This window comes from Anomaloglossus baeobatrachus, chromosome 4 (genome assembly GCF_048569485.1).
Source record: "Anomaloglossus baeobatrachus isolate aAnoBae1 chromosome 4, aAnoBae1.hap1, whole genome shotgun sequence".
Classification (NCBI taxonomy): domain Eukaryota; kingdom Metazoa; phylum Chordata; class Amphibia; order Anura; family Aromobatidae; genus Anomaloglossus; species Anomaloglossus baeobatrachus.
This window is the reverse complement of record NC_134356.1, coordinates 366,226,387-366,239,979: the sequence shown is the minus strand read 5'-3', so window position 1 is coordinate 366,239,979 and position 13,593 is coordinate 366,226,387. Positions and strand designations below refer to the sequence as shown.

Here is a 13,593-nt window from a genome sequence, read left to right as displayed (position 1 = left end):
CAAGAGCCACTAAAGGGCATGAGATAAATATTCCTGTAGTTATAATTAGAGATAAGCGAATTTGTTCAAAAAAGATTGTAAATATCAAAATCAGCATGAGCGTTGCCTATTTGGATTTGGGTTCGGATTTCCAAATACTTTTCTCAAAATCAGCTAATCTTGGTCTTTGTTCGATAACTGTTCGCATTTGCACTAATGCTTTTCTTCTACCTTATTATGACTTTGGATAGGATAGTGGGGCTGTATCATGAGTGAGGGGGAGATGTTTGATGAGAAGTCAAAGGAATGGCAGACTGTTTTTTTATTTTTTTTTTTAGCAATGTGTGGATGTTCAGGCAGCCAATCAGGGTGCAGAAATCATCCACAAGGTTCAGACACAAGGACTTGTGTCATTGGCTGCCTAAGTCACATGTCTCTCTGCATATAACAAGTGGACATGCAGCATCAGCACCATTTTGACTTTGCTACAATTTGGGGAGGGTGCTACTACATATATATCACTGGAGATAAATACTAATTGATAAATCTGTTCTCCTGGCAGAAATAGATATTTCAGAAGATAAATACTAATTGAAAACTCTGTGGTCCTGAAACAAATAGATATTTCAGCATATAAATACTGATTAATAATTCTGCGTTGATGCCACACTATCTCACCAGAGATAAAAATCATTTGATACTTGTGTGGACCTCCAACATATATGTCACAGGAGATACAGTAAAGGGGGCTTTACACGCTACGACATCGCTAATGTGAACTCGTTGGGGTCACGGAATTGGTGACGCACATCCGGCCGCATTAGCGATGCCGTTGCGTGTGACACCGATGAGCGATTTTGCATCATTGCAAAAACGTGCAAAATCGCTCATCGGTGACATGGGGGTCCATTCTCAAAAATCGTTACTGCAGCAGTAACGAGGTTGTTCCTCGTTCCTGCGGCAGCACACATCGCTCCATGTGACACCGCAGGAACGAGGAAGCTCTCCTTACCTGCCTCCTGGCCACAATGCGGAAGGAAGGAGGTGGGCGGGATGTTACGTCCCGCTCATCTCCGCCCCTCCGCTTCTATTGGGCGGCCGCTCGGTGACGTCGCTGTGACGCCGCACGGACCGCCCCCTTAGAAAGGAGGCGGTTCGCCGGTCACAGCAACGTCGCCGGGCAGGTAAGTATGTGTGACGGGTCTGGGCGATGTTGTGCGGCACGGGCAGCAATTTGCCCGTGTCGCACAACAGATATGGCGGGTACCCACACTAGCAATATCAGGACCGATATCGCAGTGTGTAAAGCGCGCTTAAGTGCTAGTTGATAATTCTCTGCTCCTGGCACAAATAGATATTTCAACATATAAATTCTGATTGATAACTTTATGCTCCTGCCACAAATAGACATTTTACATATAAATTCTGATTGCTAATTCTGAGGTCCTGCCACAAATAGACATTTCAGCATATAAATGAAGCTAATATTGGTGTCACCTTAGTGTGGAAGAGCAGAAAAGCAATTTGAGCTGTTGCATGAGGTATGAGGGCTCCCAGCACAGCAGGCCTTCACTGGTCACTCAAACACCCACCTCTTAATTTGAATTATATTGAAAGCTGTAAAATGCTGCGCAAAGACACTATTGATACACTAGTGCAATTGATGCCACTTTCCTGGTGTCTGCTCCTAATTTTGGGAAATGTGGATGAGGACTCCTAGTTGGGTCTCCTTGTTGTGTGTTGCCTGGATCAGTAGGGCTCCCAGATTGGCAGGCATGCATCTACCTTTAACTCATGTACCTCTCTTACTATCCTTAAAAGTGTCTAGCAATAACAGTCTATGAAGCCAATATTGGTGCCACCTATGTTTGGCAGAGCAGAAAAGCAGTTTGAGCTGCTGCATGAGGTATGAGGGCTCCGAGCCCATCAGGCCTACACCTGTCACTCACCACCTCAATATTTCTTATGTTAATAGTCCAGGAAGCTAATGGCAGTGCTATGAGCTGTTTTGGCAACTTTTGCCCCCCACCCCCGTAGATGTTGTCTATGCCATTGACTTTACCTCTCATTGAATTGAACGGGGTTCAACGCTAGTTATAATCTCCTGCTAATAAAACCCTGTTTTTATTAAAACAACAAAACACAGATCCGTAAGTGACACATCGCTACAATCAAGGTCCTTGCCACTACATCATTCTGCTCTCATATTGAAAATTAAAAAGTTGTTGACAGATTTTCCTTAAAATAATGTCCATCTTAAAGGAGTTGTCCGACATAAACTCAAAATATGTTTTTAAGCTAATCTGTGCTGTATTGTTATATAAATCACCCCTACATTATTATTTTTTGTTTTCTGACTTTTGTTCCTCTTGAATTATCACTTTATTCTCTGCAGACTTTGTTTACATGCAGCTCAACCAAACATGATAACTTACTATGCCGAACCCCACAATCAGAGCTGGCTCTGCCCGGCCTCACTGTCCAGCCCCGCCCTCTGCCTGCCCCCTGCACACTCATTGGCTGTCAGCAGTCTGCCCAGTACTGACCTCTCATCACTACAGCATTAGAAATTACAGAGCACAGATCCTGCTTCTCTCATCTGTGACAGAGCAATCACCTCACATCCACAATGGTGACACATAGAGAGACGTTACATGTTCCTCCTTCCTGAATACTGTATAATGAAGACTATATATAGCATCTAATGTGAGTTTATAGTAGATATATACACCATGTATATACGGTAGATGTGTGTGTGTGTGTGTATATATTATATATACACACATACTGTATATCTGAAATAAACAGTGGAGAGGCAGGAAAATGTTCTAGAATGGAAACAAAACATTGCCACATGGGAAATAAAATAAGTCCACTTTTCGAACAGTTTGTTGGAGTGCTGCCTCTTTTTCTTTTAGGGTGCGCACACTCGAAACTGTCATATAGCTGATTCAGTAGAAAGAGCCAAGTGCTTTGGAATTGTTCACCCTATCCAACACCAAAATGTCCTATAGCTAATAAAGCCAATTCAATAAAAAGTACCAAGTGCTTAGAATTCTTCCCCTCATCCAACACCAATTTTACTAAAGCAAATCAAAACCAATTCAATGAAAAAGTGCCAAGTTCTCTCTCTCCCCCCCCCCCCCCCAAACAGCGCTGATAGTGTCCCAGATAACGAGTGGGCAACCCCTGTTCCTAGCCTCTTATTGAACGGCAGACCTGGGCGTCTAGCACCAGGATGATCACTTTAATTCAGCTGGCATATATCGGAGCTGGGCACAGGGGGCGGGGGAGGGAGACTACTAAATGCGTGGGAGGGAGCGGGGGAAGTGGGGGGCAGGTACTCAATGCACTATACCTGCCCACTAACTAAGCAGTAGAGCGGCAACATGCTGTTCACTGTGAAGCATGTCAACAATAACCTGCCCCTGTTGACATGATATCACTGGAAGTAGCAAAATCATGGTAGGAGCGGTCACATGACCATTCTGAGCCGGGGGAGAGGGGCTGACAGCAGGGCAGGTACGTAATCACTATCTACTTACCTGCCCCAATGTAGCCCCATAGGGAAATAATAAAAAAAAAGCAAAATAAGCCGGATAACCCATTTAATAGGCAATTTATTGTATTGCTCTAATTCATCTTAAGTGAGAAAAATTAAACAACTTTGGAAATATTATTAATTATCAATCTACCAGTGTTTTGTGTTTCCAGCTCACATGGGAATGTATTTAAAGGAGTTTCATATTTGTGTGCATCATGTTGATTAAGAACATGTTTGTAATTTAAAATGTACATCACACACTGCTTGTGGGCATATGGGCGGGCTCAGGAGCACCAATCGGCCCACCTACCAAACAATAAGGACATGCTGATGGGTTGCCATGGCAGCAAGAGGTCTCCTTAGGCCCTGCAGTTTCCACATTGGTACTTGTCTTGGCCTAATGGCATAAAGTGATTTTTGCTATATACTGCAATATACTGTTATTACATTACACAGCTCAAGATGATCATAGTTTTGTTTTCCCATTGTTGTCTAAAAATAAAAATTAAAGAGTAAAAATGTAAAAAAAGACAAAAATAGATGAAAAGATTTTAAAGAAATTAAAAAATACACACAATTAATAGTGTGGCATTCATGAAAATTCAAAATGTCAACATGCTTTTTCAATTTCATCACAATAGAACTTTTTTTTTTTTACAAGATCTTGTATAGCAAAGTGGTAAAGTGAATAGTGTATTTTAAAACTACAACTTATAGGACTATTTTGATTAAATTATTAAAAATGTATTTCAGTTGAAGAGAGGTGAGAGAAAAACAAAAGTGCAGCAATGAAAATTGGCCATGGCAATAGCAGTTATAAGTAACCTCGTTCACATTCCCGTCTTTTGAGGTCCACCCTTTCAGACACAACGGATTAATTCAGATGCTTAATGAATCAGAAGTTTCTGACTCAAACATGCCCCTCAACAATTCCATCGTTTTTCACACTGGTCTTGATGAATCAGGGCCATAGAGCATCAACTTAATAATGAAATGCAGCTAAAGAGATGTGTATCAGATTAAATAGTTGAAGGAAAGGCACATATCCTTGAGGTGTATTTCCTATAGAAGTGGCAGATATATTCTCTCAGTTATAAGGCACCGGAAGAGATGACGTCATCATTTACTTATTGTCATGAACAGTCGGGGGAGTCACTCAGATATCCCGCAGCTGTTCGCTGATTTGTCACAAACACGGCTACTCTCTAGCGCCCCTCTTGCCGGCAGGCCACTTTTGGCACTGCAGGACAATGCACAGAATGAGGCTGCTGAGCTAATAATGCCAAATATTGGAGGTCTCACAACAAGGGTAAATGTATATATCACCGATTCCCGATAATGGAATATATATATACCTCGATACCCTTAATGATAGCACCTCAATAATTCTATTCAATAATAATTATGCTGCCACCACCGGGTGTTTCACAGGCAGTCCGGGTACCCGTTACAGATAGCATAAGGCCTTTCAGGTTTTTGGATTCGTATATAAAGCATGAGGAAAGAAACTATTAAATTTTATATATTTAATCCAAAATAGAAGGCAGTGTTTATAAAAATATACAAGAATTTACAAAAGGGAACAATACAAATACAGTATAGACAGTTACATAAAAATAAAAGGTATAACCATGAAACTTACTAAACTCGTGTCATAGATGTGACGTCCGAACTTAGGGAGGGAAGGTCTCCAAGAGAAGAAGATGGTAAAAAGATGGCCAGCATCACCTCTTACTGATGCGTTCTAATATTGACTTTTTCCCCCAGAAAGGAGCGTATCGCTCTTATGCCCTCAGGTAACCCCCCTCTCTGTGACCTCATTTTACGGTCTCTTGTGGGCTGTGCCAAGATTGTCACAAAATTCTTTAATTCTAGCTTTTCACATATCTTTGCCCCTGGGCCACACAGGTGAAAGATATTAGCATCATATTTTATATCTCGATTTTACATTTACATAGATACCAAACACAACGCATCTAGCATGATTTTACGGGCCAATACTCATTTATCACGCTACCAGTGATCTCCAAGTTAAGCTAGACGGTGCGCTGGGTTCAGCGCTCCACAGGGGTTTTGTCAATATGCTTTTTATTTTTCTAGCATTAACGTAGCGCTTAAAAACTGTTTTAGAAGTTTCCCCTCCAACAGAACAAAGGGATGTCTTTTCTATGCATCCTTTGGCTGCAGCTCTACCATCACCCAAAGTCATAAATATCTAAACTTTCAGGCCGATCAGATAATCGTCATGACGATCTGTGGCTGATGGTGGGGAGGGGGTAAGGACCCTTCAAGAGTTTTACATGACACTTATCGTTGGACAGCATGGCTACAGTGTTTACGTGTCTTAAAGGCCATGGGGCAGACTGCACTAGATCCATAGGTATGACAGCAGATGAATATGATATGGTTTATTATTTTCCCCAAGCCAAAGGGAAAGATAGTCCAGACAAACCATTTATGCCACTTAAACTGACTATAAGAATAATGTTTGCAAACATACTCATCTTTCTACAAAAAAGCTGGAATGTTGTACATTGTTTGATACTCACTATAGTTGCAGATCCGGAAAGTGCTTGTGCTTTCTCTGCCTCATATATATAATAATCAAGTGGAACAATGTAATATCCATTTGCTGGTTTATTACACTCAAGTCCTACAATGTTAGGAAGGCAGTCACACTGGCCAGTGCTTTGAGAACATCTGGAAATATGCAGAAATGATAGACTCAAAATTAAGAGCATTTTTATCAACAACAAAGGTAAATTAATTCCAAAAACTTCTATAATATAATTTCTTCAATTTAGAAACCAGTATAGTTTGGTATATAATAATCTTTTCAAATAATGGAAGGGGGAACAAGTGCATCTACAGTTGCATTGAAAAAGAAAGGAATTCATACTATATTCATATTTTAGATACTGTATCATACTATACTTATGTTTCTTTATATGTACAACAAAATACGGCTCATTGGAAGAGGTGAGCGGACCCCTGGAAATTCAGGTTCCATGGGTTCAGCTGGACTTTAGATAAAGTTCTGTTGTGGACCCGAACTTAACTCAAACCTCATTGGAAATCACTGATTGGGCAGTTCAGGACTCCATTCACATTCAGCCAGCCATAAACAGAACACTTCTGGGGCAGGGCAAGGTTTTTCCTTTATTTTTGGACATACTAAATCCAATAACGCTGATTTTAGCTCCAGTGTGAGCCATTCAAACACTGCAAGCGGCTCACACTGGAGCTGAGCACCGAGCATACTTGAGCACATCGATGCTCACTCGAGTGGTTGCATTATGTAAAGCACCCCAATTCTGAACTCAAACACTGATTTTTTTTAAAATTCTGTGTTCAGTACAAATACTAAACTTTAAAGCTCTGATTTGCTTATCTCTACTCATTGACTTTATAGAGTTATATAATATATATATATATATATATATATATATATATATATATAATTTCATCATTTTATAGATCATTGCATTTTCTTTTTTTTGAAAATATTGTTTCTTTTTTATATTTAGAACATGCAACTCTCTATACCATATTTCATATTGAGTTCTTCATATATAGTGCCTTAAAAAAGTATTCATACCCCAGGAACGTTTCCACATTTTTTCATGTTACAACCACAACTTAAATGTACTTTATTGGGATTATATGAAATATACCCACACTAAGTAGAAAATATTTGTGAAGTGTAGGGATGAGCGGACCCCTGGAAGTTCGGGTTCGCTGGCTTTAGTCGAATTTTAGTCAAAAGTCTGGTTCGGGACCGGGACTTGATCTGAACTTGGATCTGAACCTAGAACCCCATATAAGTCAACTGAGACCCGGGCTTTGGTGCTGTAAAATGGTTTTAAAATGGTCATAATAAGGGCTAGAGGGTTGCAAAAAGGGGCCAAACACCCTTTAAACATGTGGATGTAGAATATATAACAATAAAATGTTGTTGGATCCTGCCTATTTTTGATAACCAGCACAGGTATAGCAGGCAGCTATGGGCTGCATCCTTCAGCTGGCTGCTTTACAATGGCTGGTTATCAAAAATAGAAGGGATCCCAAGCATTTTTTTCAATTATTTATTTAAGTAATTTTAAAAAATACTGTGGGGTACCCCCTATTTTTCATAACCTCCCAACCTTTTGTGTACATAGAAAAAGTCATAGATCTTAGAGTTCAGCTCATGAGAAATGAGGGGAAAAAAAAAAGTGTTGCGATTATATTTTTGTTCAGTGTATATTTCTTAAGGTGCTACTAACATGAATTTCTCATCTGATGTTGATAACAATTCATCCAATCCACACAGGCAAAGAAATAAAACCATAGCCATCCAAAAATTAAGTTATGTGTAAGAAAGGAGAGTTTGCTAGACTCATTCTTGTTCACCACCTGTGCATTGTATGGGAGCCATTTCACTGCTGCCCTGCAGTATAGATAAAAGAATTCAAGGAAAAGGAACGGATGCTCACACAAGAGATATAAAACAGGATTTTCTTTATTGATTTCTTTTTTAGAAAAATACATATACACTTCCATGTTAACTCTGTGATGCATTTACTGCATATCACACACGTTTAGTAATACAGATTATTAAGGGTGTGAGGTAAGCCGGAAACACATCAGAGGGTTAACATCGAACAGTACATGTGATTTTTTAACTAAGAAATTGATAAAGAATATTCTGGTTTTATCTCTCTACTGATTACGTTATGTGTACTGTTGTGGCCATAAATATTGCAGCAGTTCTTAGACAAGCAGTGTGAAAGTTTTATTGTCCTCTAATTGGGGATTTATGTCTTTTTACATCAATTAAGAAATGTGCTCCTCAGAGCATCTGGGGGCATCACCAGACCCCAATCAGAGGACAATAAAACTTTCACACTGCTTATCTATGAACTGCTGCAAAATTTATGGCCACAACAGTTTGTCCTCTTGCCATACTGATAGTTCTGCTTCATGTCACTTGTCTTTTTCACTGCTCCATTCTATGTCCTGTTGTGTATAATTATGTGACTCTTCAGATTTTGTGTTATACTGAGCCTGATGAAGAGACCTGAGTAGTCTCTAAAGCTTGCTATTATTATAATCTTTTCAGTTAGCCATTGAAAGGTATCAAACACTGAAGACCCTCAATTCTTTTAAACATTTTTTTTTATCTCTACTGGCTAACACGGTACAAAGATATATTATAGCTATGTAATAATAAGAAATGACACAGGGAAACATTATTTGAAGATGCTTTTTGAAATTTATGTAAAACTTCGTACAAAAGCCTTTGTTGGTGATGACAGCTTAAAAGATGCCTCCTGTGTGGAGAAACTAGTCGCATACATTGTTCAGGTGGGATTTTAGCCCATTCTTCCACTTTTCAAATACCGAAGGTTCTGTGGGCTCTTTCTATGAACTCTGAGCTTTAGTTCCTTACATACATTTTCTATTGGATCTGGTTAGCTGATTGGCTGGGCCATTCTAGCAGCTTTATTTTCTTTCTCTGAAACCAATTGTGAGTTTCCTTGGTTTTGTGTTTCGTATTTTTGTCTTGCTGAAATGTCAACCCTTGTTTCATCTTCATCATCCTGGTAGATGGCAGCAGATTTTTATCAAGAATGTCTTGGTACATTTGTCCATTCTTCATTTCTTCAATTATATGAAGTTTACCAATACTAAATAACAGTCCCACACCATATTGCTTCCACCTCTAAACTTCACTGCTCACATGGTGTCTTTGAGGTGATATACAGAGCCTTTTGGCCTCCAAACATGATGTGTATTATGGAAAGCAAAGAGTTCAATTTTGGTCTCCTCTGCCTTGATTATATTCTTCCACTATTTCACAGGCTTTGATGTTGAGCAAACTTTAACTGCTCTTGCACATGTGTGGTGCCCTTGAGGCTTCAGTCGCCACAGAGTATTACATCTGTTTTAAGATTGTAATTCTCTCCCGGGTGAGAAGATGTTAATCACTGGTTTGTTTCACTTACACTAAATCCTGAGCTCATAACTTACATAAAGCACCCAGATAGTGAGCCAGTCACCACACACAGTAAACCAGGCTATGAAATTCCCCCAGGACTGCTGAGTCATTACTGAGGTGGGGGCTGCTCTCAGAGAGTAAAAAGACAAGAAGTTTCACTTCAGAGAACAGCCTAGGACAGATAACAGAGCAGACAGACTTGAGGGAGCAGCGTTTAACAGGTTGGCCCTGAGACTGGAGACAGGTGGAGATAGTCCCAGGGCCATGGGCCAGAACACCGCACTGAGTCTGCAGGAGTGAGACTGAAAGAGGGCGAGAGACAGAGGCAGCTGGTGAAGATGTTGGGACAAGAAGAGTGTTACGAACCGGCGCCGCCATAGCCGCAAGCAGCCTGCTGCGGTTCCTGTTGCGCCCAGGCGCCGGCTGCCGTTCTTGGCCGTGCCTCGGGTGGTCCAGTTGGCTGTTCCTTCCACCACGTCTAAGTGTGGAGAGGCGGCTAGTGCGCATGCGTGCGCCGATTTACCCCAGCCAGAGTTTAAGCCCGGTGGTTTGCCTAGTGAGCATGCTCAGCCTGTTTGTGTTATGTCTGAGACTAAGTCCTCAGTTCAGGCTACTGAGCATGCTCAAACTGATAGTCTGCTTTCTAAGCCTGTAGCTCAGGCTACTGAGCATGCTCAGGCACTTAGTGCATCAGAGGCTAGGTCCGGTAAGGACCTCCCTGAGCATGTCCGTGAGGTGGCAGGCCCTGATAGGGCAGAGGGTGTCAGGTGTCCTGATGACGTGGCAACTCCGGACTGGCTCGCAGAGGCCCGCCCCTATGATCTGGCACCTCAGTATTGGTCGTCAGACGATGACTGGTGAAGTGTTTGGGGCGTGGCTGCCATGAGGTCATCAATGACGTGGCGGTTCCGGATAGGTCGCATGTGACGTCACTGATGACATGGCACTCTGCTATTGGACCTTGGTGGTTCCACCCTGGGTTTGGGGCGGACCCAGGTTATAAAAGGGGCTGGAGACAACATGGAGGTGCGCAGTCTTCACTTTTGCTTAGTCAGAGCACACCTCCATGTTAGAGCCTCATTGCGGCATAAGCCTATGTTGGGAAGCGGTAGGTAGGGTTAGGCGAACGGTGCCTGTCACGCCAAGATTCGTGGCTCGGCACATCAGGGTCAGGCGCCGTGCTTCCCTCCTGCCGTTCCAGTCTTGCTATAGCAGCCCAGTGGCATTAACTGGGCTGCGGCTGCTGTGCTTCCTGTCCGATTGTGCCCCCTACGCACACGGACAACGCACCTGCTGCGCCACCTGTCTGATTGTGCTCCCTACGCACACGGACAACGCACCTGCTGCGCCACCTGTCCAATTGTGCCCCCTACGCACACGGACAAAGCACCTGCTGCGGCACCTGTCCGGTTGTGCCCCCTACGCGCACAGACAGTGTACTCCAGGACCCCTGTGGAGTTAACAGGGTGTTCCTTATTTTCCTCGGCTTCCCGGTCAACGCTACTGGTGTACCCATCTGGCCTGATGTGTCCTACACACACGTGGCCAGTCGAGAGGTGGCCAGAAACGCTAATCGGAGGACCGCTCGGCCTGACGTATCCTACACATGTGGCTGACAGGGCGCTTTCGTGGCAGTCTTCCGGTCAACGCTACCTGGTTACCACCCGGCCTGACGTGTTTCCTGCACACGTGGCTGGTGTAGCGCTAGGTGCACCAAAACGCTAATCGGGTTGTCGTCCGGTCTGACGTGTCCCAACACACGTGACCGGTTCCCAGAGTTCCTTGGTTATCTCAGAGCCATCCAGCTCTATAGTCTCCGCCTAACCCTCAGGTGCCAGCAGCTCCTTTGTCATCTGGAGCACGGTGGGCCCCGACTGGCGATTAGGATATATACCCCCTGGTCCTAATCTGCCGGTCCCCCCGTAACAAAGAGATTGTAGCTGAAGTCGAGCCTAACCATTCTCACAGTGACAGCGCAAGTCGGGGTGCAGGACCCTCGGTTGGGGACACCTTCATGGACTCCAACAAATCTGCAGGAGATGGGGATTTCATGTCCCATCGTCCATTACCCACTTTCCCGGAGCACAGTAACATATAGGATCCGGGGTCAGGGCTACGGTCGGACCCCATGGCGAGGACCTGCGTCACCTGCATACGGGACGGGATACTTAAGATCGACAGCGGGATCCCCAAATTTCTTCAAGCTATGGGGAACCATGTGTCAGCACATTTCCACAGACACCGGTGATTGCCTCTGCTTCACCTAGGACCAGCTGGAGTCCATCCATGGCGGTGGAGGACGGCACCTCCGGGGCCACCTTAAGAACTGTGAGTAAACGGAACTTTGAACCGTAGCCCCCTGTGTCATCCTTGTCATTGCCGGCACTGCCGCCCTGCGCTTTGGTGCCATCAGCCATCCCCATTATCCTCATCCTCCCTGGGGCTCACTCCACCTGTGGGGAGCTGGACTATCCGAGCTGCGTTAACATCAGCCCCAGAGGAGAGCAACACCTCGCAGCGGCGGCTAATACCTGGCCACACACCACGGGTGGCGCTGCAAAGCATCCCCCATTCCCATCCAACACCGCTCCTGGGAGAGGGGTCAGCGGCCGAGACCCCCAGTCACCACTGCCACCGGTGACACTGCCCAGGGACCCTTCACCCTCCTTCCAATCCCCTATACACCGAACAACCTTGCACCCGCCTATTTGTCTTTTTATGTAGCCGACAGTGCCACGGAGCCGAGTCAGGCCAGTCACAGCAACAGCTCCAAATATCATTGAACAAAAACCTATAAAGAACATAGAGTAAATAACCAAAAATGGAATCAAATTATATCTTTATTGACAACAAAATCAGCAAATTAACAGAAAACAAATGGCAAACAAAAAAAGGGGGGGATAAGCCATGAAAATTATTTTCATCCATAAGCATCCTAAAAGCACAATTGTATCACCAATAAATATTTAATGAAAGATATATAATTTGACCACTAGGGGTCCTCAGTGCAGAAAAATATATTAAATATTGCACTCCCCAAGATATTGCACAATCACAGAAAATTCCTTATAAACACTCTCGAAAGGACATGGCTAGATAAGAAGGACCTAAAACAAGATGTGCGGTTTTAAACAGTGCATGAAAAAATTGGATCAAGTATATGGAACAAGCCCACCTGTGCAAATTATACAAAATAAAGGAAAAATGCAGTATATGAGCTGTAATTCAATAAAGGACCAAAAAGATATAAATAACGTTGCCCAATATTTATTGCACCGACCCAAAGATTATAAATAGCAGCAGGATGGACAAAAAGTGCAAAAATTGCAAAAAAAAATCAGTATATATGAAATATAGCCCAATATTTATTGCACTGACCCAAAATACCTACATCGCAGCAGAGAGGTAATAATTATTGCACTGACCCAAAGCACCAAAAAGCAGTAGTTTAGCAGCAACAAAGACAAAGAAATCATTGCATTGGCCCAAGGTCCCAAAAATGCAGCCACAAAAGCATTGCACTTTATTCTGGCAGCCTGACACTGGTCTGTATGGCTGCACCTGTATCCCCTTGCCTCTCCATGCTTCTGTGGCTGCATTTCTGGGACCTTGGGCCAGTGCAATAATTTCTTTGTCTTTGTTGCTGCTAAATTGCTGCTTTTTGGTGCTTTGGGTCAGTGCAATAATTATTACCCCTCTGCTGCTATGTAGGTATTTTGGGTCAGTGCAATAAATATTGGGCTATATTTCATATATAATGATATTTTTCTGCAATTTTTGCACTTTTTGTCCATCCTGTTGCTATTTATAATCTTTGGGCCGGTGCAATAAATATTGCACAACGTTATCTATACCTTTTTGGTCCTTTATTGAATTACAGCTCATATACTGCATTTTTCCTTTATTTTGTATAATTTGCACAGGTGGGCTTGTTCCATATAATTGATTCAATTTTTTCATGCACTGTTTAAAACTGCACATTTTTTTAGATCCTTCTTATCTAGCCATCTCCTTTTGAGAGTGTTTATAAGGATTTTTCTGTGATTGTGCAATATCTTGGGGAGTGCAATATTTAATATATTTTTCTGCA

The 13,593-nt window shown here is 42.7% G+C and overlaps 1 protein-coding gene across 1 annotated transcript in view; it reads right to left on the bottom strand.

The window, feature by feature from the left end:
• Positions 1-13,593, bottom strand: part of LAMB4 (laminin subunit beta 4) — a 225,831-nt gene that overhangs the window by 143,065 nt on the left and 69,173 nt on the right. Inside the window, exon 13 of the mRNA XM_075343475.1 lies at positions 6,073-6,223. Coding sequence (XP_075199590.1) covers positions 6,073-6,223 — 151 coding nt within the window. The remainder of the gene's footprint in view (positions 1-6,072; positions 6,224-13,593) is intronic.